The 25,230-nt window shown below is 38.4% G+C and overlaps 1 protein-coding gene across 3 annotated transcripts in view; it reads left to right on the top strand.

Annotated features, from left to right (window-relative positions):
- The window catches only part of SUGCT (succinyl-CoA:glutarate-CoA transferase), a 765,791-nt gene that overhangs the window by 101,977 nt on the left and 638,584 nt on the right, over positions 1-25,230 (top strand). For all 3 annotated transcript variants that reach the window (XM_080818391.1, XM_080818390.1, XM_080818392.1), the window contains exon 7: positions 3,116-3,207. In XM_080818391.1, the coding sequence (XP_080674517.1) occupies positions 3,116-3,207 (92 nt within the window). The remainder of the gene's footprint in view (positions 1-3,115; positions 3,208-25,230) is intronic.

The raw sequence follows: 25,230 nt of genomic DNA, 5'->3' as shown, positions 1-25,230 counted from the left end.
TTAGGTGTATTCCATTGCCTATCTTCTAACTTGCTGTTCTTTTCTTCTAGTTGATCTAGTCTGTGGTTGAGTGTCTCCATCAAATTTTTCACTTTAGTTATTGTATTCTTCAGCTCTGTCATTTCTGTAGCACTTTTTGATATTCTCTCTCTTTGTTGAAATTGTCATTTGTTCATACATCACTCTTCTGATCTTGGTGAGCATCTTTATGTTGTTTTGAGCTCTCTCTCAGATAAATAACTTATTTCTATTTCTGTCAGATCAGTTTCTGGAAATTTACCTTTTTCTCTTGTTTGGAACATATTCCTGTTTCTTCACTTTCTTTGATTCTTTATGTTGGTTTCTATATATTAGCTAAAACAGCCACCTTTCTCAGTCTTGAGAATGGTCTTGAGTAGGAGATGACTCTCATCAATCAGTCTGGTCTGAGCGCCAGGTTCCCTCGGATCTTTATGATTGCCTTTGTTCTTTGTGGCTCCTCGTGGTTGGGGGTGTGCCAAGATCCATCTGTGTCCCCAGGGGGATGATAGCAGTTGGCACCTAGATGCATGTTGATTAGAGGCTGGACCTCAGACAACAGCTGGGAAAGTATGCAGTCAAACCCTTCTGGGGAGAAAGGTGAAACATCTGGTGAGAGACAGGTGTTTGTGCCTTCTCCTTCTGCACTGAGCTGGGATGTATAGCCATGGAGTTTGCTCCTGAGCCTGTTTAAAAACTGCTTCTTTGTCTGGTATAGCCCTGTGTCTGCAAAACCCATTGGCTGTCAGAGCCAGGTGATCTGGGGGCCCATCCCTTGGGCAGTAGGTGCAAAGGCTGATATGCCAGACATGTGTAGAAGCTCTTTCCAGAGAGACACTGCTTACCTCATATTGGAGTGAGCATGAGTGTGACCCACTAGCTCTTTTGGGTTCCAGGAGGGATTGCAGTGAGCACCTACATATACGTAATTACAGTCCAAATCCTCAGGTAGCAGCTTGTAAAGTATGCATTGAGACCCCTTGCAGGGAAAGACTGGGAGATGGATGGTTTTGCCTGATCCCTCTGTGCTGTTCCCTGGAAAGATATCTGTGGTTAGTGCTCCTGTGCCTGTCAACAGCTTCTTTTTCTGTTTGTTATGGTCCGAAGGGACTCGTGAATGTAAGCTCTGCTTGGTGTTACAGCTAGGTACTTCGGGGGCCTGCTCCTCATGTGGGAGCCTTTAAAGTTGGGGCCCCAGATATGTGGTCCAAACCCTTCACTCCTTGAGGAGAAGCTATGAGTTGGGGGTTCCCTCCTGAATATATGGTGTTGTGTCTGGAGTGGGGTTTAAACACCCGTTTAGATGTGGGTATTTTCCCTATCACCAATGTGTAGGAGTCAAACAAATAGTTCTGGATTTCTCTCAGAGGGAATTGCTCCACGTGGTACTGTACATTTGTCGTGTCTGTGGGAGGGGGACAATTCAGAAAGTTCCCATATTGCCATTTTGGTAAAAAACAAAACAAAACAAAAACTTCTTTAGTTTTTTTCATTAATTTAGTTGTTATAGATTGTTTTTTTGAAATTATTTTATGTGACAAGTATTCGTTCATTCATTCATTTTTATCAGTGAGTGTTATTAAATTCTTCTCTAGATGCTATGACTACAGCAGTGAATCAAATAGAAAAGAGTTCTGGAGCACAGATTTTGGTAGGAGAGGAGACAGAGAATAAATCAATAAACACATAGCTATATTATGTATCTTGTAATAAGTGCTACAGAGACAAATGTAAGGGGGGATTAAAAGTGAGAAGTGAGAGTGCTCTTTTACAAGAGTGCTCTGGGGAAATTCTTTCTGGTAAGGAGATGTTTGAGTACAGATTTGGAGGATGTGAGAGAGTGTGAGGTGTGTGGATATATGGCGTGAAAAGGAGGGAGAACATTCCAAGTGCCTGGAGAAGCAAGCAAAGGCCCCGAGGTACCATTTTTTGATCTTTCTAAAGTGAGATATGCAGGACATTTCAGCTAAGAGCTGATGGCTATTTCATGTGTCCTCTCTGTGGTTGATAACATAGGATATGGAGACAGATTCATGTAGCCCCTGAAATAACCTTTTTTCATTCAACAGTAAGTGCCAGGACTGGAGGAGAGCAGGAGAAACTATTGTGTTCGCTTAATTTTTGCTGATGGCCCCCCCCCCCAAAAAAAAGGAAAAGGAAAGAGTAAAGAAAAAGTAATACCTCCACTTTCTTTTTGTAATCTTAAAAAGCACTGTTAAGTTATGTAATCATATTGTTTGTGATCAAAAATTTTAGCTGGCGCACCTGGGTGGCTCAGTTGATTCAGTATCTGCCTTCAGCTCAGGTCATGAGCCCAGGGTCCTGGGATCTAGTTCTGCATTGGGCTCCCTGCTCAGCGGGGAGCCTGATTCTCCTCTCTCCTTGCTCCTCCCTCCATCCCCTGCTTATGCTCTCTCTCTCTCTCTCTCTGTGTCTTTCTGTCAAATAAATAAATAAATAAATAAATAAATACAATCTTTAGAAATAATTTTTAGTCATCATTTATATATATATGTACACACACACACACACACACACACACGAAAAATGTAAACAGAATCCAGAGAAACATTATTTTATTTTACTTTGTTATAGTTTTGTATGGAACAAGAGTAGCATATATGAATGGAGCTGGGAGGCAAGATTAAATAAGTGAATCAGGCTCAGGCATTAAGGAGTAAGAGTCGCGGAGGAATGGCAAATTGGAGAATTTGTTTTCCTGTATAAAGGGAAGAGCTGTTATTAACTCTAATTGATTGTTGTGTGGGCCTAGTTTTGAACTATTTTCTGATTTTTCAAGAAATTTGCATTTTATGTGCTATCTCCTGCTTTTTTAAAATGTTGGAAACTACATGAAGACATTTCAGGACACTCTTCAGGCCAGACAGAACATTCATGCAGTGGGATCTGGCCCTCAAGTACCAGTTTGCAACGTTTTGGGGTATAAGATCATGAATAATTTTTATTGCTTCCTTTTCAAGGGGTACTGTCAATCTCATATTAATAAATTGCTCAAGATTTCTGGCTACAAACATGTCATTGTACTCTTGCTCTCCTTGCATGATGCTGCTGACTATGTCCATTCTTCTCATTTTAGGGTATGGCCAGACAGGCCCACTGTCTCAGCGAGCTGGATATGATGCTGTTGCCTCTGCTGTTTCTGGTCTGATGCATATCACAGGGCCTGAGGTAGGCATCATTCCTTAGAATATTCATAAATTTCCCCCCTGTTTATTCCAAAGGGATTTTCTTATTCACTAACCTATAAGCTTAAATTTGAGTTAATTTTAGAAAGAAACTAGGGAAAGTGAAATCTTATTGAAAATGGAAGTGTTTATTACAAATGTACTTGAGGTTAAATGTCAATGTGGCTCCATGGAAGAATAACAATTTTTTTTAATTAACATATAATGTACTATTTGTTTGGGGGGTACAGATCTGTGAATCATTAGTCTTACACAATTCACAGCACTCACCATAGCACATACCCTCCCCAATGTCCATCACCCAGCCACCCTATCCCTCCCCCCAGCCCCAGCAGCCTTCAGTTTGTTCACTCAGATTAAGAGTCTCTTATGGTTTGGGTTTGTCTCCGTCCCCGGTCCCATCTTGTTTCATTTTTCCTTCCCTTCCCCGCCACGGCCCCCTACCCTGCCTCTCAGATTCCTCATATCAGAGAGATCATATGATAATTTTCTTTCTCTGATTGACTTATTTTGCTTAGCATAATACCGTCTAGTTCCATGCACTTCATTGCAAATGGCAAGATTTCATTTTTTTGATGGCTGCATAGTATTCCACTGTATATATATACCACATCTTCTTTATCCATTCATCTGTTGACAGACATCTAGGCTCTTTCCATAGTTTGGCTATTGTGGACATTGCTGCTGAAAACATTTGGGTGCACATGCCCTTTTGGATCACTACATTTGTATCTTTAGGGTAAATACCCAGTAGTGCAATTGCTGGGTTGTAGGCTAACTCTGGAAAATAATAATATTTTTTTTTTTAGCAAGAAGCAACAGACCAATTGATGAACACTTGATCTGTTTTTGTATTATAATTTTGCATTTGTATTTAATTACTCAAGCTTGGTATAGGTCCTGGGTGTGACTTACGAATATTCTTTCTGTGAAGTAGAATAGTTGACTAGACCAGACGGCAGATGTCCATTTCTGTCGGAGTACCTTCATGTGGCATATGTACTCAGTGGAGGGTCTCTTTTTCCCTCTGCAATATTAACAAGTGGTTATGTATGTTCAAATTTGTTACTTAAGGCCTTAGGTGGAGTTGTGTCTGATTGTGACATACATTAGGTTCTGACAGTGGGGGAATTATTTGATTTTATAGCAATCCCTCTTTTTTGATAATAGGTTTGAAATTTCCTAGAAAGTATACAGATGGCTAAAATGTGTTATCTTAGATGGAAGACTCTTAGAAAATGGACTCTTTGGGAAAACAGTAAGAATGGCATGAAAGTTAAAGGAAAGTGTGAGAGCCTAATAAATAAAAATAATGAAAGGCACCCATTTTCAAAACAGCTTGGACTGGTAGGCGTAAAAACTTTTTCCACTTAGGTGTCCCTTCCCTGAATCGCTTGCATCAGTGATTTCTTTAGGAAACACAGTTGCAGTTCTGGGATGAGTGGAGGCAGAATGACCTCGAGTTTTACTTCTTTTTGTTAATTTTAAAGCAGCTGGTGGGATTTCAGTGACTTGAGATATAGGTATTTGTACTTTCATTGTCTGTTTCATTTTCACAAGTCTAGGAAAAAAATGTATGACCTTTCCTTAAAATATTTACGGATACCAGATTTCTTTCCATCCACTGAGAGAATGGAGCATGGGTCTCTTTCTTTGCTCCACCACACAGAAGTGCTTATGTGTATAAGACAGGATTGTTGAAAGTGCTGAACTCAGCCATGAATATGTGAAAAGATCTTGGGCTGTTAAAGTTGCACATTCACATGTTAAAATGAATTAACTCAGAAACCCCTGTTGTGAAGGGTTACTGTGTTTCCTTTACTGCGTTAAACTCTGCTCTGACAGGGTTAACCACACAGCGCATGCTCAGCCTTGTCATTGGTCAGTCACTCACAGGCCCTCACTCTTCCATTGTGCTACTTGGTAGATGATGAGAGCGTTGACTGAATGCTCACTAGGTGCGCAGCATTATTTTATAGAACTTTACATGTGTTAAGTAAACTGAACTTCCGTACGCCATGTTTCTTCCACATGGACACACCCTTATGTCTTAAATCATCGATCCAGTGACTGGTCATTGCACATAGTCCTTCTGTATGCTGGGAACTGGCAGGCACTGGCGATACAGGAGGCGATGGGGTAGACACAATCCTTAAGTGGAGAAAACAAACATTAACAGAAAATAAACAGTAGACCCAAATAAAAAGAACTCTGAAAAAGGGCTCGATATACTATTAACATATGTCACAGTGTGCCTCAGACCATTAACATACTTCCAAAGTTCTCTGCAAAATGCAGTCTGACAATCAGGGATAAAAGCAGAAATGAAGAGAACTGGGCCATGTCGGGAATTGCCCTTAATAGAACTCCCTGTTAGACAAACTGTAAGAGACTCTTAATCTCGGGAGACAAACTGAAGGCTGCTGGGGGTGGGGGGTAGGGTCGCTGGGTGATGGACACTGGGGAGGGTATGTGCTGTGGTGAGTGCTGTGAATTGCTTAAGACTGATGATTCATAGACCTGTACCCCTGGGACAAATGATACATTATATGTAAAAAAAAAAAAATAGAACTCCCTGTTATCAGCAATGTATTCTGCGTCATGGCAGAGGAGGAGTCACTTCTGAAAGCCCTGGCTAACGTCACAGATGCATTATTGTCAGTTATATTGTGCTGCTTGTGAAATTTTATCGATCTGCACAGCTGTGTATTTGTGCTGTAGCATAACATCCATCAGATGACTGATGGGAACCCAGGCCTCTCCATCATTTATCGTTATACCGAGGCTTCACCATATGACCCTGTACGGTGCAGCCTGACCTCGCCAGGATGGAGGGTCTGAGAGGGCTGCTCTGAGAACCAGATGTTTAAGGTGGGACCCAGTTAGGCATTAGCCTGGTGACCAGAGGACCTCGCCACGCATGGTGTTTAACTGCTTGGGAGTCTGGTAGGTTTGAGGAGCCAAGGAATGCCAGTGTCACTGGGTTGTTGTGAGCTGGCAAAGAAGGGAAAAAAGTAGGTTGGAGAGGTAGAATGTGGGGGCTGGACTTACTGTTTAGGGACTTATGATATTACTCAATATTTCGATAAGAAGAGATGACGCATTAGTATACATACACGATTTTTTTAGCGATGATCTAATATATTCTTTTTTTTTTTAAGATTTTATTTATTTATTTGACACAGAGAGAGAGAGATCACAAGTAGGCAGAGAGGCAGGCAGAGAGAGAGGGGGAAAGTAGGCTTCCTGCTGAGCAGAGAGCCCCATGCAGGGCTCGATCCCAGGACCCTGAGACCATGACCCGAAGGCAGAGGCTCAACCCTCTGAGCCACCCAGGCACCCCTGATGATCTAACATATTCTGCCTAGAAAATGAGTGATAGTCCCACAGTATAGACTAGTATTTTGATTAAAAAAACTCTCAAAGTGCGTGTTTTTTTTTTATAATGGGATAATATTGCCATTTTTATCCCAGAAGGGTATCATCTAAGTATATAATATATGATCATATTTGTGAAAGCAGTCTTTATGATGAAATTTAAGCAAACTAGTGACAGTTGACTTCCAGTAAATCTAAAATCTAGCCTTTTAGGTTAGGTATGCAGTGGTATAGTCAGATGAGATTCACATTTGATTGTGGGGAAAGAGAGAACCAGTAACACGGACCTACATTCTGCCAGACCCGTGCTTGATCATCACACTGATCCTTCCAGGGCTGCTGATAAATTGGTATTGACAGGTATTGATAAATTCTGTAACTAAATCTTTTTTTTTTAAGATTTTATGTATTTATTTGACAGACACAGATCACAAGTAGGCAGAGAGGCAGGCAGAGAGAGAGGAGGGGAAGCAGGCTCCCTGCTGAGCAGAGAGCCTGATGCGGGGCTCGATCCCAGGACCCTGGGACCACGACCTGAGCCGAAGGCAGAGGCTTTAACCCACTGAGCCACCCAGGTGCCCTAAATTCTGTAACTAAATCTTAAAAGCTTAGATAACTTGTCCAGGTTGCAGCCTTGGTATATAAAGTGCTGAAGGCAGACTTTGAACTCAGGTTTGCTCTACTCCTTATACTCTGATGCCTCGATCCACTCTCCCTACTGCCTGCAGAATGAATCCTGATTTTTATTGTATTTGCATCTTGCTTATGCATGCTACATGATATGATGCATTACAGTTAATGAACTAATCATTTGGTGGAGTGAGAAAGCACTCAATTAAGAGTCTGGGGGCGTGGCTCTATCTAATTACTCTTGTGTAATGTTTACTGGCTGTCTAAACTTCTCCCCAGGAGAATATATGCCTCGTAAGAGTCTTTGCTTGGTTGCTGCTGTATCTCTATGCCTAGACCAGTCTGGAACTTAGTCAGCACTTGATAAATTCATGTTGAATGAATGAATAAATGCATACCTGGCATTGTGCTAATTGATCTTGAACATATATTGCTTCACTGTGTTTTAGTGAAGTGTATCTGGAAGTGATACATACTTTCTCTTCAAGATATGGTAATATGCAAATAAAATATCTTTTATAAGACATAAAAGCACACAACTGTGCATAATGCAAGATGCTACACAAAATAATCAGCCAGGGCTTGGTATATCTGCAGATTTCTCAGCTCCACTCTGGTGGGCTTTAACCCAAATCAGTAATGCATATTTAATGATGGCCTCAAATGCTTCTGATGGAGATGGTTTGTGGGTAACTCTTAGAAACACTATGAGAAAAAAAAAAAAAAAAAAAAAAAAAAAAAAAGAAACACTATGAGAGGTATTATTATTGAAAAGCCCTTTGCATGAAAGGAGGTAGCAGATATTCTTTGATAGTCTCTAACAGAAGTTAATGACATATTAAGGTCTATATATTATGGTCAAATAAAGTAATTATTTTTTCATATGCATGACTCAGTGCTAACCAGTTATTACTCAAAACAATTATCTATCTATCTGTCTAGCTATCTCATTTTTTTAAAAATGCATGTGTAATTTGGAGAGGGGATTGGGAAGGAAATCAATGAGTATGAGATTGTGGAAAGTAAATGGCTGATAAATATGTAATATGTATTCTAAGTAATAAGTCATTAAACATTAAGAAAGTTATACTCGTCAATTGATGAACAATGATATATTGACTATATGGGTATAGTTTTCCCCATTGACAGTTTCTTAAACTAAGACAACAGAGTTTGCTGCATTGATTACTCTTTCTTTCATGAACTCTCTCAGCAAGTGATGCTGCTTGATAGCATTTTACCAGAGTTCATGGTATGAGAGTCAGTCCTCTCAAACAATGCCATGGTTTTATCGGCTAAGTTTACGTCATATTCTAAATCTATTTTAGTCATTTCAGCAGTCTTCACAGCATGGTCATCAGGAGTAGATTCCACTTTTTTGCTCATGCATCAGAAGCAACTCCTTGTCTGTTAAAGTTTTATCATGAGATTGCAGGAATTCAATCACATCTCCACGCTCTAGTAGTAGCCTCAGAGATCACTGATCACAGATCACCAGAACAAATAGATAATGAAGACTTTTGGAATATTGTGAGAATTACCAAAATGTGACACAGAGACATAACAAATGCTATTGGAAAAATGGTGTGGACAGACTTCCTTGATGTAGGGTTGCCACAAACCTTCAATTTATAAAAAATACAGTATCTGTGAAGTGCAATAAAGCTAATTGCATTAAAACAAAGTATGCTTATAACTAGAGATATGGCTCCTCTTAAACTCACACACATAAACACATACTTCCTTTTTAAAAATTCTACTGTATTTGATCATTGGTTAAAATGTATGCTTCTCGACATTATTTTTGTAACACTAGTGCCTAGTGCATTAGTTTGTACGCATTAACTATTTCAAGTATTGTGAGTTCTTAGGTTCATCAAGTATATTTTCTTATTTTATGACTCATGTCAGGATAATATGTTTCCTTGATCTTAATCTTATTCATTAATGATGAATTTTAATATATTAATAAAAGAAGTTAGGGGTGCCTGGGTGACTCAGTGGGTTAAACTTCTGCCTTCAGCTCAGGTCATGATCTCAGGGTCCTGGGATCAAGCCCCGAATCTGGCTCTCTGCTCAGCAGGGAGCCTGCTTCCCTCTCTCTCTCTCTGCCTGCCACTCTGCCTACTCATGATCTCTGTCGAATAAATAAACAAAATCTTAAAAAAAAAAAAGAAGTTAAATCAGAAGAGACCCCGAATTGCTAAGGAAATGTTGAAAAACAAAAATAAAACTGGTGGCATCACGTTATCTGATTTCAAGCTTTACTACAAAGCTGTGATCACCAAGACAGCATGGTACTGGCATAAAAACAGACACATGGACCAGTGGAACAGAGTAGAGAGCCCAGATATGGACCCTCAACTCTATGGTCAAATAATCTTCGACAAAACAGGAAAAAGTATCCAGTGGAAAAAAGACAGTCTCTTCAATAAATGGTGCTGGGAAAACTGGACAGCTATATGTAGAAGAATGAAATTGACCATTCTCTTACACCGTACACAAAGATAAACTCGAATGGATAAAAGACCTCAACATGAGACAGGAATCCATCAGAATCCTCGAGGAGAACATAGGCAGTAACCTCTTTGATATCAGCCACAGCAACTTCTTTCAAGATATGTCTCCAAAGGCGAAGGAAACAAAGGCAAAGATGAACTTTTGGGACTTCATCAAGATCAAAAGCTTCTGCACAGCAAAAGAAACAGTCAACAAAACAAAGAGGCAACCCACAGAATGGGAGAAGATATTTGCAAATGTCAGTACAGACAAAAGGTTGATATCCAGGATCTATAAAGAACTCCTCAAACTCAACACACACAAAACAGATAATCATATTAAAAAATGGGCAGAAGATATGAACAGACACTTCTCCAATGAAGACATACAAATGGCTACCAGACACATGAAAAAATGTTCATCATCACTAGCCATCAGGGAGATTCAAATCAAAACCACATTGAGATACCACCTTACACCAGTTAGAATGGCCAAAATTAGCAAGACAGGAAACAACGTGTGTTGGAGAGGATGTGGAGAAAGGGGAACCCTCTTATACTGTTGGTGGGAATGCAGACTGGTGCAGCCACTTTGGAGAACAGTGTGGAGATTCCTCAGGAAATTAAAAATAGAGCTTCCCTATGACCCTGCAATTGCACTGCTGGGTATTTACCCCAAAGATACAGATGTAGTGAAAAAAAGGGCCATCTGTACCCCAATGTTTATAGCAGCAATAGCCACAGTCACCAAACTGTGGAAAGAACCAAGATGCCCTTCAACGGATGAATGGATAAGGAAGATGTGGTCCATATACACTATGGAGTATTATGCCTCCATCAGAAAGGACGAATACCCAACTTTTGTAGCAACATGGACAGGACTGGAAGAGATTATGCTGAGTGAAATAAGTCAAACAGAGAAAGTCAAGTATCATATGGTTTCACTTATTTGTGGAGCATAACAAATAATATAGAGGACGAGGGCAGATGGAGAGGAGAAGGGAGTTGAGGGAAATTGGAAGGGGAGGTGAACCATGAGAGACTATGGACTCTGAAAAACAACCTGAGGGTTTTGAAGGGGCGGGGGGTGGGAGGGTGGGGGAACCAGGTGGTGGGTATTGGGGAGGGCACAGATTGCATGGAGCACTGGGTGTGGTGAAAAAACAATGAATACTGTTACGCTGAAAATAAATAAAAAATTTAATTATATTAATAAAAAAAAAAGGAAGTTAAATAGTCCATATTAAATAATCAACTTGCCCTTAATTCATGTACCATTGTAAGGTGACACTGCTTAAACATAGGTGATCATTGATTAGTCAGAGTTAATGGTGAAGTAACTTGTAAGTTTTATTTATATTTTATTTTAAATTAAAGTAATTGGTTTTATAAATAATAAATACTCATTATAAAATGTTAGTTTGTGACCACTAAAACAGCCCTTCAAGAAGTATTAAAGGGGACTCTCTGAGGGCAAGAGTTCAAATGTGGCAAAGACAAGAAAGGATTAGAGAAAATCTCCAGAAACAATGAAAAAGCAAGTAATAAAATGACAATAAATGCATATCTATCAATAATTACTTTGAATGTAAATGGTTTAAGTGGTCCAATTGAAAGACATTGGGTGTCAGAATGTATATAAAAAACAAGACCTATCTTTATGCTACCATTTTAGATCTAAAGATACCTGCAGATTGACAGTAAGGGAATGAAGAAACATTTATTACGAAAATGGATATCAAAACAAAGCCAGAGTAGCAATGCTTATATCAGACAAACTAGTCTTTAAAACAAAAACTGTAAAAAGAGACAAAGAAGGGCATTATATGATCATAAAGGGAACAATCTGACAAGAAGATATAACAATTGTAAATATTTATATACCCAACATGGGAGCACCCAAGTATATAAAACAATTAATTACAAGCATAAAGGAACTAATTGATGATAACACAATAATAATAGGGAACTTTAACACCCCACTTACACCAGTGGCTAGATCATCTAAACAATATAAACAAGGAAACAGTGGGTTTGAATGACACACTGGACCAGATGGACATAACAGATTTATTGAGAACATTTCACCATAAAACAACAGAACATACATTCTTTTCACGGATACACAGGCGTTCTCCAGAATATATCACATATTATGTCACAAAACAGTCCTCAACAAATACAAAAAGATTGAAGTCATACCATGCGTCTCCTCTGACCACAGTGCTATGAAACTAGAAGTCAACCATGAGAAAAAAATCTGGAAAGACCCAAAGACATGGAGGTTAAATAATATGCTACTAAACAATGAATGGGTCAACTAGGGAAATGAAGAAGAAATAAAAAATACATGGAAACAAATGAAACTGAAAACACAATGATCCAAAACCTTTGGGATGCAGCAAAAGTGGTCTTAAGAAGGAAGTATATAGAAATACAGGCCTACCTCAAGAAGCAAGAAAAATCGCTCAAATTCAACCAAACCTTACACCAAAAGGAGTAGAAAAAGAACAACGAATGAAACCTAAAGCCAGCAAGAGGAAGGAAGTAATAAAGATTAGACCATAAATAAATGATAAGGAAACTGAAAAGAAAAAAAAAAAAGAATAGGGGTGCCTGGGTGGCTGAGTTGGTTAAGCATATGCCTTTCCATACGGAAAGGGTCCTGGGATTGAGCCCCGCATCAGGCTCCCTACTTCTCCCTCTCCCTCTGCTGCTCCCCCTCCTTGTGTTCTCTCAAATGATTTCTCTCTCAAACAAATAAATAAATCAAATATTTAAGAAAAAAAAAAGAGCACACTGTTTTCCAAAGTGGCTGTACCAACTTGCATTACCACCAACAGTGTAAGAGGGTTCCCCTTTCTCCACATCCTCTCCAACACTTGTTGTTTCCTGTCTTGTTGATTCTGGCCATTCTAACTGTTGTAAGGTGGTATCTCAATGTGGTTTTGATTTGAATCTCCCTGATGGCTAATGATGATGAACATTTTTTCATGTGTCTGCTAGCCATTTGTATGTCTTCTTTGGAGAAGTGTCTGTTCATGTCTTCTGCCCATTTTTTGACATGATTATCTGTTTTGTGTGTGTTGAGTTTGAGGAGTTCTTTATAGATCTTGGATATCAGCCCTTTGTCTGTAGTGTCCTCTGCGAATATCTTCTCCGATTCCATGGGTTGCCTCTTTGTTTTGTTGACTGTTTCCTTTGCTGTGCAGAGGCTTTTGATCTTGATGAAGTCCCAAAAGTTCATTTTCGCTTTTGTTTCCTTTGCCTTTGGAGACATGCCTTGAAAGAGGTTGATGTGGCTGATGTCGATACAGATGTAGTGAAAAGAAGGGCCATATGTACCCCAATGTTCATAGCAGCAATGGCCACAATCACCAAACTGTGGAAAGAGCCAAGATGCCCTTCAACAGATGAATGGATAAAGAAGATATGGTCCATATATACAATGGAATATTATGCCTCCATCAGAAAGGATGAATACCCAACTTTTGTATCAACATGGACAGGACTGGAAGAGATTATGCCGAGTGAAATAAGTCAAGCAGAGAGAGTCAATTTTCATATGATTTCATTTCCTTGTGGAACATAAGGAATAACATGGAGCACATTAGGAGCAGGGAAGGAAAAGTGAATTGGGGGAAATTGGAGGGGGGAGATGAACCATAAGAGACTGTGGACTGTGAGAAACAAACTGAGGGTTTGGAGGGGAGGGAGGTGGGGGGTTAGGTGAGCCTGATGGTGGATATTAAGGAGGGCATGTATTGCATGGAGCACTGGGTATCGTGCATAAACAATGACTCTTGGAACACTGAAAAAAATAAAATTAAATTAAAAAAAAGCAGAACAGATCAATTAAACCAGCAGCATTGAAAAATCAATAAAATTGATAAACCTCTAACTAGACTTATCAAAAAGAAAAGGACCCAAATAAATAAAATCACAAATGCAAAAGGAGAAATAACAATGAACACTGCAGAAATACAAACAATTATAAGAGAATATTATGAAAAACTATATGCCAACAAATTAGGCAAACTTGAAGAAAAGGACAAACTTCTGGAAACATATAAACTACCAAACTGAAACAGGAAGAAACAGAAAACTTGAACAACTGATAAACAGCAAAGAAATTGAGTCAGTCATCAGAAGACTACAAACAAACAAAAACCCAGATAGTTTCACAGGCAAATTCTACCAAACATTTAAAGAAGAGTTAGTGGGGTGCCTGGGTGGCTTAGTAGGCTAAGTGTCCAACTCTTGATTTTAGCTCAGATCATGATCTAGTCTTGTGAGATTGAGCCCCGTTGTCAGGCTCTGCACTGAGTGTGGACCCTGCTTAAGATTCTCTTTCTCCCTCTCCCCCTCCCTTCCTCTGCTTACAAGTTCTCTCACTAATAAAAAGAAAAAAAAAAAAAGAAGAGTTAGTATTTATTCTTCTCAGACTATTCTAAAAAACAGAAAAGGAAGGAAAATTTCCAAACTCATTATGTGAGGCCAGCATTACCCTGATACCAAAACCAGATAAAGACTGCACTATAAAAAGAGAACTACAGGCCAGTGTCCCTGATGAACAGGGATGCCAAAATACTCAATAAAATACTAGCAAATTGAATCCAACAATACGTTAAAAGAATCATTCGCCATGATCAATTCAATAGATGCAGAAAAAAACAGTTGACAAAGTACAACATCCATTCATACTAAAGACCCTCATCAAAATTGTTTTAGAGGGAACATTCTTTAACATAATAAAGGCCATATATGAAAAATGCTCAGCTAATATCCTCAAAGGGGAAAAACTGAGCTTTTCCTCTGCATTCAGGAGAAAGACAGGGATGTCCACTTTCAACCCTGTTACTTAACATAGCACTGGCACAGCAATCAGGCAACAAAAGAAAAGGCATCCAGATTGGCAAGGAAGAACTAAAACTTCCACTGTTTGCAGGATAACGTGATACTATACCTAGAAAACCCAAAAGGCTCCCCCCAAAATTTGCTGGAACTGATAAATGAATTCAGTAAATTTGCAGGATACAGAATCTGCATTTCTATACACCAGTAATAAAGCAGCACAAAGAGAAATTAAGATATCAATCCTATTTACAACTACACCAAAAACAGTAAGATACTTAGGGATAAATCTAACCAAAGAGGTGAAAGACCCATACTCTGAAAACTTTAGAATACTGATGAAAGAAATTCAAGATGACTCAAAGAAATGGAAGGGCATTCCATGCTTGTGGATCAGAAGAACAAATATTATTAAAATGTGTATACTACCCAAAGCAATCTACACATTTTATGCAATCCCTATAAAAAAATCGACAGCATTTTCCACAGAGCTAGAACAAACAATCCTAAAATTTGTATGGAGTCACGAAAGACCCTGAATAGCCAAAGCAACCTTGAAAAAGAAAAGCAAAGCTCAAGGCATCACAATTCCAGACTTCAGCCTGTATTACAAAGCTCTAGTGATCAAAACAGGATGGTGCTGGCACAAAAACAGACACATAGATCAATGGAACAGAATAGAAAACCTAGAAATGAACCCACAATTATATGGTCAATTAATCTTGGACAAAACAGGAAGGAATATCCAATGGAAAAAAGACCATGTCTTCAACAATTAGTGTTGGGCAAACTGGATAGCCACATGCAAAAGAATGAAACTGGACCACTTTCTTACACCATACACAAAAATAAATTCAAAATGAATCAAAGCCTTAAATGTGAGGCCTGAAACCATAAAAATCCTAGAAGAGAACACAGGCAGTTACCTCTTTGACATCAGCCATAGCAGCTTCATTTTAGGTATGTCTTCGGAGGCAAGGGAAATAAACTGTTGAGCCTACATCAAGATAAAAGGTTCTGCACAGTGATGGAAACAATCCAACAAAACTAAAAGGCAACCTTTGGAGTGGGAGAAGATTTTTGTAAATGACATATCCAATAAAGGATTAGTATCCAAAATCTACAAAGAACCTATAAAACTCAACACCCCCCAAAACCAAATAATCCAGTTAAGAAGTGGGTAGAAGACATGAATAGACATTTTTTCCAAAGAAGACATCTAGATGGCCAACAGACACATGGAAAGAGTCTCACCATCACTGATCATCAGGGAAATGCAAATCAAAACTACATTGAGACATCACCTCACACCTGTCAGAAAGGTTAAAATGAAAAATGCAAGGAACAACAAATATCGTTGAGAATGTGGAGGAAGATGAACCCTTTTGCACTGTTGGTGAGATTGCAAACTGATGCAGCCACTCTGGAAAACAGTAGGGAGTTTCCTTAAGAATTTAGAAATAGAACTACCCTACCATCCAGCAATTGCACTACTAGGTATTTACCCAAAGAATATAAAAGTACTACCTCAAAGGGGTGCATAGGGATGCCAACATTTATAGCAACATCATCTACAATAGCCAAACTATGGAAACAGCCCAAGTGTTCATCAGTGGATGAATAGGTAAAGAAGAGGTGGTATATATATATATTCCACTACATTTATAGTGGAATATTACTCTGTCATAAAAAGGGATGGGATCTTGCCATTTGCAATAACATGGATGGAGCTAGAGAGTAAATGCTAAGTGAAAGAAGTTAGTCAGAGGAAGGCAAATACCATATGATGTTATTCATATGTGGAATTTAAGAAACTAAAGAAATGAACAAAGGGGGAAAAAGAGAGAGAGAGAGCCAATCCAAGAAACAGACGCTTAACTGTGGAGTACAAAATGGTGGTTACCAGAAAGGAGGTGGGAGGGAGGGATGTGTTGAATAAGTAGTGGAGATTAAGGAGGTTGGTTGTGATGAGCCCTTGGTGTCGTATGTCAGTGTTGGATCAACATATTGTACACCTGAAACTAATAATACACTGTATGTTAATAACTGGAATTTAAATAAAAATTTAAAAAAAGAAGTTAAGCAATGCAGGAAGTAATGAATAAGAAAACAACAAATTATCCTAATTTTACCACTGAGAAGTTACTAGTAGTAATATTTGAGCATCATTCCAGACATCTGTTTATGCTTTATAAGTGGACATAGTCACAGGGCATGATGATGGGAAATAATTTCATTACAAGATCATAATATATCTTGATCATAATATTCTTGTTAATTTAAAGCAAATAAGTATTAAATTTAGTTGAATTTAACAGGGGAACAATAAACTGAAGTGAAATGGAAGGCATTGCTCAAATTTAGCTAAATGTTTCTTTACAGAAATAATTGTTCATAACAGATCCTTTCAAGGTTGAGACAAGAGATGATGAAAACCTTTAAAATGACGCTGGAGTGATTTCATGCTTTGTTAACTACCTTCATGTTCAATTTTAAACATTATGTGTTGATTTCGTGCTATGAGTAGTTATTAGCACTCTTACATTTCTTCCCTCTATCTCCCTTTCATCACTTCCCAATTTTTGCTGATGAGTGGTTTTACTTAGTCAAAGTTTAGTTAGTATTTATACTTTAGTACTTTTACTCACTTATTCTATCTCTATTACCAGCCCTAAGCCAAGTCAAGTTCCATAGCACTGAAGATCTGGACTGCAACAGTCATTTCCCCAACTTGGAGCTGTTTGAGGAATGGGTCGAGGGTGAAGAAAAGGTGTGGGATGAGGCCAAGTCTTACAGGACTGCAACCTTTACTGAGGTTTATTGTTGCTGTTTTTCTTAGACCCCAGCAAGTGCCCTGTGCTCGGTCAGCTTCAGCCAGCTAAGGGTGAATGGAACTCCCATATGTATGGACAAGGATCCTGGTGGCACTTTTTGCCTTGGTTCTGGACCTTAGACTTTCTCCTTTAAGGTTATTATTATTATTTTTGAAGACTTTATGTATTTGAGAGAGAGACAGAGTGTGAGAGCACAAGCTGGGGGTTGGGGGAGGGGTGAGGAGGGAGGAGCAGAAGGAGAGGGAGAAGGATGGGGAAAGAATCTCAAGAAGACTTTGGGTTGAGTGTGGAGTCTGCCACGGGGCTTGATATCACAACCCTGAGATCATGACCTGAGCTGAAACCCACCAGTGCTTAACCAGCTGAGCCACCCAAGCACCCCTCCTATAATGATATTTTTGTTAATTTTTCTCAGAGTTTTTGTTTTTGTTTTCCCTTTCATTGTGCTTCTTTCCTCTTAGAGATTTTTCATCTGGATTCTCAGGATTTGGTCAAATAACCTATCTTTCCTTAATACTGTGTGGGCAAGGAAGGAGAAGGGAGGAACTATACCTCATGGGTGCATCTCAGTCTTTGGGTCTCTTCATCTTTTCATGGCCTCTGCCATTCAGTGTTACCACATAAGTTTTCCCCAATCTGTAGTTTTATTATAATAAATGTTTTGGGATAGCATCCAGAAAATGGAAGATGTTTTTTGAGACACAGCAATTGTTAGTAAGAATTTTCAAATATTATTATTACTACAGAAGTTATAAATAATAATTCTCAAAGTACTGAATTTTTAGAATTAAGACATATCATTCCTCTCATTTCCTAACATCTCTCAGAAATACAGTGTGTCAGAAGGATTTGATTTATGAAAACTTATGAAAGTTAATGAATGTTGTAACTGTGGTTAGGAACTGTAGTTTGGAAACAGTGAGGCCATCTTGATCCGTATGAGAGCAGTTGTATGTTACAGGGCAAAGAGCATGGACTTGGGAGTCACAGAGAGTTTGAATGTAGGCTCTGCTCTTTCTTATGTAAGTAACTTTAGACAAGCTACTAGGAACCTCCATTTCTTCATCTGTAAAATGGCATAACATGCCTGTTTGTCATGGTTGTCATTAAGATTACACCTATTTTGTGCCTAAATAAGAACATGTGCTCAGTAAGTGGAATACTTGAATTAATGTCCTGTTAAGTAGGTTTCAATCCTGAAAGGGCAACAACCCTTTTAGCTTGTCTACCCATTCCCCTAAAATTTCCAGTTACTTTCCAATGCCTTATCCTCCTTTATTTTTCTTCATAGCATTTCCCATCATGTGTGAAATTATATTTCATTCTTCCCAGTTTATCATTTACTGTCTGTTTTCACCTTTAAAATATAAGCTCTGTGAGGTCAGGGTCATGTTACCTTACTGCCCAAATCTATGACAATGCATGGAACAGAGTGGGCACTCAAATATTGGTTGACCGGATGTAGATATACATTTACACGCATTAAAACAACTAGATCCTAAGTCAGTTCAGTGACACTGCCAATAAATTTAGAGAAAAGAAGTCATCCTGTTTTTTTCCCTTGTGTGTAGCTGATTTGTTGGTTGACTTACTGACTATCAAATTTCCTTTAATTAGTTTAAGTAGAATTGGATTTATTTATTTATTCATTTATTTAAAAAAATTTTAAAAGATTTTATTTATTTATCTGAGAGGGAGAGAGAGAGAGAGCGAGCAAGAGCACAAGAGCAGTGGGAGGGAGAAGCAGATTCCCCACTGAGCAGGGAGCCCACTGCAGGGCTTGGATCCCAGGACGCTGGGATCATGACCCGAGCTGAAGGCAGATGCTTAAACTGACTGAGCCACCCATGCGCGCCTATCATTTAATTTTTGAAGTGTTATTTATTTATTTTAGAGAGCTCAAGAGACTGTGAGTGGAGGAGGGGGTAGAGGGAAAGGGAAAGAGAGAGAATCTCAAGTAAATGCACTGCTGAGCATGGAGCAGAACAACACAGGGCTTGATCTCATGACCTTGAGATCATGACCCTGAGATCATGACCTGAGCTTAAATCAAGAGTTGGATGCTTAACTGACCGAGCCACCTAGGCCTCTCATAGAGTGACTCACATTAACACTACTGATATTTATTATTGAAGCTTATTTGATATTTTAGCCGTTATTCCATAGAATGTATTTGACAATGTAGTTTTGGTTTGTTTTTCTCACATTGGACCCCTAAATGGAACTAAACACAAAGAAAGACAGAGTCATCTGTGAAATTAATGAAAGAATGCAAAAATTCTCAAATTCCTCTAAAACAGATTTCAAATAAGTGATTTCACACACATGCATGCATATACACTCACACAATCCCAGTTTTTCAAGAAACTGGGATTCTTTGGGGAGGAAAGGACTCATTTATTTGAGGTAAGTGTTTTCTTTCAGAGAAAGCATTTTTTTTGGAAGGATTATGTCTTATTCTGAAATATCTAATGCTTGCTAAAAATTTCTTTATAGTATGAAAAGTCATGCAGTTTCCTATAGTTTAATATGTTGAATTTATTCTCTATCACTGTTCCCTTTTCTGTAACTCAGATGCTTTTAAAAACGTACCTGTTCTTTTTTCTAGAAAACCCCTTTTTCAAAAATTTAATAAATGTATGTTTAATGATAGTTTTCATAGGATAAAAACCAAATATTTGCTTTAAACTTTGAAAGAGAGTAGTAATAGGGATGTCCTTCAGTTTGAACTTATCCATAAATTGCAGTGGGAAAGAACAATAGGAGATTTAGATAAGATGGGATTAATTAATTAATTTTATTTTTTTAGAGGGGGGAGGGCAGAGGGGGAAGAAGAGAGATAATCTTTTTTTTGGTTTTTCTTTTTTTTAAGATTTTATTTATTTATTTGTCAGAGAAAGGGGGAGAGAGATGGAGGTAGACAGAGCGAGAAGCAGGTTCCTTGGGAGTGTGATGTGGGACTCGATCCCAGCCAGGCCCTTAGGATAGTGAGCTGAAGGCAGAAGCTTAACTGACTGAGCCACCCAGGTGCCCCTCAAGAGAGAGAATCTTAAATAGGCTCCATCTCACAATGCTGACATCATGACCTGAGTCCAAATCAAGAGTCAGATGCTTGATTGACTGAGCCACCCAGGGACCCCAAGATATGATATTATTTGCTTCATTCCATGAAAGAGTTAAAAAAGAAACAGGCTGAATAGTCTGCTTATAATCTGTAGGTTTGTAAATTTTCTCTTATTCATAATCTCATTTTCCCTTGACATTTCCTTTTGACCATCAGTCTAAGATTATCTCATCTAAAAAAATGTATGTTGGGATTACCTAGACTGAGGAGTGAGGGTGCATGTGTATTACCCTTTTTGGGGTGAGGAAGTCTAAGCACTTAGTCTGTTTGGGAGTGAGGATTCTTAATGGTCAGTAGTTTTTTTTTTGTTTTTTTGTTTTTTGTTTTTTTTGGTCAGTAGTTCTTGTTATAGAGGCTATTATTGTTACCAACTTTCTAAACTGTTTAGTAGATACAATCTGAATTTGAATACATTATTTTTATTTAACATTTTACTTAACTGAATTATTTATTTATGTTGATTGTTTTGATATTGTCAATGTCATTTTGAGCTCTATCCACTCTTGTTTCACATTGCAGAGCAAGAAGATTATTATAGTTTATCTATATATAGTACTGGTACTCCTGGAATTATAATTCTGAGTTGATTTGTAAACACCAGAAATGCCAGAGAAATGTCAACAAGTTGGAAACATCCCAAAAAAATGTTAAAAAAAATAAACTTTTTTTTTTTAACCAGGAGGAAAGACTGAAGTAAATATAAACAGTTTGTTTAAATGTTGTAGGACAAAAAAGACATTTAATACCAGTATAGAAAGGGATTATAGATTGGGATAATTGTTTTGAAATATTATTTGTATTATGTATGGGTAATAGTCACTTTTTTTTTTTTTCAAATTCCTCTCAATTGGAGGATGCTCATTCTTGCTATTACACCTTCTATAAACTTCAAGCTAAGGGTGGTGTCCCAGTCTTCTCGCTGTCCACCCTCCTTCTAGTCTGTGGTGCTACAATGTAGGCCAACACTCACTCCACTTCCAAAATCTCTGCACAAACTCTCTGTTTCCCACGCTTCCAGCTTCAGTCATCCTGGTCTTGTCTCTCTTCTGCCATCCAGGAACTTGACTCTCACAGTTGTCGTGTCCAGTCCAGTTCCTGTCATTACCTTGAACAGTTTTAACATCTCCATTAATGACCTGTTTAACACCTTCATTGCATGGTGTCAGGAATTAGAAATCTGGGTTTGAATGTTCGTCCTAGTCTGTCATTCAGTGTACCATTAGAAATGTTGTCTGCATTGTTTCTTCCTCTGTAAAATAGAGAAGACGTAATTTTAAAATGGTGGTTGTAGAGTTGTAAAGTGATGGTAGAAGCATCACATGAGTTATAGGTGAAACCACGCTATAGTCTTACTCAGTGGCTGTTCTAGAGTTATGTTTACTCAGTGACAGTTTGATAAACCAATTTATATGTTCATGTTTTATATTCTATTTTCTATATGAAGATTGTATTTTGGGCTGTATTCTCTGATTGCGTCTTCCACACCACAAACTCCTTGACCATATTATCTTGTAATCTTTTAAACCCATTTTCTTATTAATTTAGTCATTCACCTTTCTTTTACTCCATTTCCCTTGCTACTGTCCACAACTGAGAAGAAGTAGGATGATGGTTTTCTTCATATGTTGGTGCTGAGCATGAGGTACCCTGTGCTCTAGCAATGGTTTTCATTTGGGGTAGTAGTTCTCACCCCTACCCCAGGGGAGTTTTAAAATGACATTTGAGGTATTTGGGTTGTTATTAACATTTTAGTGTTTGGGGTTGGGATGGATAAACATCCTTAATATTTGGGATGGGCTCACGAATCTAAAATTCTAAATTCTAAAATCTAAAATTCCTCCAAAATGCCAGTGGTGCCCCTAGATATCCAGGACTTTTGTTCATCCTTTAGTTACTTTCTTATTTTTTTTTAGGCAAAACTTGCCACTTCTTTCTCTATGTCCCTGTATAATTTTCATTATGCTGTTAATTGTGTGTCTATCTCTGTCTTTAGAATGTAAGGGGCATAATTCAGGGAAAGTGTCTCAAGGACATTTACTCTCGTATCCTAGAGTATAATACAGATCTTATGCATAGTTGGTACTCACTGAGCATTTGCTACATAGGAATTTGGAATCTCTCTTTGTTCCAGGAAGGATTCAGCTTTCATTTGATAATAAGAGGTTGATAAAATATAGCAACCTTTATGACATTTGAGTTTCTTTCTAAAGTTCTTTAAGAGACATAAAAATAAAAAGAGAATCTTTCCAATTGGGTAGATCACTTCATGTAAACATCTCATTCTTAGAAAATGTGAATAAGAGAATTTTTTGGCTGTGATTGTTTGGAAAAAATATGGTAAAATATTTGAAAAAATGTACAGTCTGAGGTAAAGATTAAAAAGTATTTAAACAAGTTTCTTTCTAATGTTTTTGTTCTTTGAATCATAATGGAAAGATCTTTCCCCTCTCTTTTTTTTTCTATCTTAGTAAATGGTTATTTTTTAGAGATTTGTGTTTATTTTGAGTCATCAGGGAAGATCCTGAAAAAAGAATGGCCAAAATTATCCCAGGGATATAAAATAGTATTTTTTGTTTTGTTTTGTTTTGTTTCTCATTGAAATCCCATAGGGACTGGATTTGTTTACTCTAAATAGGGTAAAGAAATGAATTGACTTCTGTTTTTATCTGTGTTTGAGGAGAGAATATGGAATAGTTATTTTCATTGTTCATAGAATAATGAATAGGAAAACGTGAGCTCACATCAAAGAAGAGATTTTAGTTAGCTGAATGAAGCTTTCTGACCATTTGGGTGTTGAACAGTGCAGTGCCTAAAGAAACAGGTCATGCCTTTTCTTCTGGCATTGTGGGGTGGAAAGATACTGGGCTTTGAGACAGGAATCCTAGTCACACGTAATATCTCTGAACCTCATTTTTTTTTTATGTGTAAAAATGAGAATACTAAAGCATGTCCTGAAAGATGTCCCAGATTAAATGAGATAATGTGTAGGCAAGCACTTGGGAGATAATGCTGGCTCTGTTCCCCTTTCTGGCACATGCGTGGTATGTACTAGATACTCAACAATGGTTCTCCTTCCTCTGGAGATCTTTAAGGAGAGGGGGATAAGCATCACTGTTGGAAGATTAAGAAATATACCTGTCAAAGGGTAGCACGTTAGACCTGGTGCCCCTTTGAGAGTTTTCACAGCTTTAAGAGTCCTTATTTACTGTTTCATTTTGGAAACTAAGTAACATATATATTTTTAAGCTGTTTTGTGAGGAAGATTGACCAGTCACGAGATTCAATATGAATCTCGTGTTTGATTCATATTGTAGTTATATACCTTAAGAAGGAAGATGCAGAGTGTCTTGAATTACCTTTAAGATTTTATTTATTTATTTGAGAGAGAGGGAATGAGAGAGAGCGAGCATGAGAGAGGAAGGTCAGAGGGAGAAGCAGACCCCCTACTGAGCAGGGAACCCAATGCTGGACTCGATCCCGGGACTCCAGGATCACGACCTGAGCTGAAGACAGTCACTCAACCAACTGAGTCACCCAGGTGCCCTCTACCTTTTGAACCATAGAGAATTTTCGTGGAAAGTTAATGAGAGCTTAAATTCTAAGTTAGCCTCTTCCCGAGGAGATTAGACTTCGGGGTAGATCACGTGTACATTCTGCACCCTGGCATTTTTATCTACATAAGATCAGGTGTAGGCAAGCACTTGGGACATAATGCTGGCTCTGTTCCCCTTTCTGGCACATGCCTAGTACGTCCTAGATACTCAACAATGGTTCTTCTTCCTCTGGAGATCTTTAAGGAGAGGGGGATAAACATCCTGTTGGAAGATTAAGAAATATACCTGTCAAAGGGTAGCACTATAAAGGAGGAGTTTAAAGGGGTCCCTAAAGGGCAGTAGGCATCTTTGAGGAAATAAGATTTAGGTCAGTTAGTCTTAGTTCTGAATCACATTCTTTTTACCCATTACCGTCCCTCTTACTTGACGTCAGGCACTATAACCCTCTTTGGTGGTAACTGAGAAATAGTTTCCACATTAATTTTTGAGAAGGAAGTTTAATTTTCTGTCTTTTACTACAAGTTCAAAGAGGAATAGACACCTGCATTTTTGACATGAAAAAAATCTAAAATATTAGGAGGAATGAAGTCTGTAAGAAACAATACCTTTTAGTAGAGTCAAATGCGATTTTGGTCAAATGTTGGAAGTAGTGTTTCCCTTTATAAGTTGAGGATAAACAAGTGCACAAGTATTAAATACTGGGCTTGGAATCATAGTCACTGGAGACAAGAATTTCAGATTTTTGATAAAGCTCACACTTGTGTTAGTAAATCATAATTCCTCTCCTGACAGGGAAGGGAGGTTGAGGGACTGTCACCACAGAAGAGGGTCAAGACTGCAGCTGGGATCCTGGTGTTTCCTAGGTATCCTTTCATGATATGTGCCAGTTTCCTTCTTGGCCAGTTGTAAGCCTAGATTTCTGTTCTGCTAACAATTACTGTGTAGTAAGTCACCCTCAAACTTAATGACTTAAAACAGGAACAATTATTTTATTAACTCTCATAGTTTCCATGGGTCAGGAAATTGGGAAGGGCTTAGCTGGGTGGTTCTGGCTTGAGGTTTCTCAAACAATTGTAGTAAAGCAGAGACAGTGGGGGCCGGAGCAGCGTGGGGCTGCCAGGCATCTCTCCCATG

The sequence above is a fragment of the Martes martes genome (assembly GCF_963455335.1).
Source record: "Martes martes genome assembly, chromosome: 11".
Taxonomy (NCBI): Eukaryota; Metazoa; Chordata; class Mammalia; order Carnivora; family Mustelidae; genus Martes; species Martes martes.
This window is presented reverse-complemented; position numbering and strand designations above follow the sequence as displayed.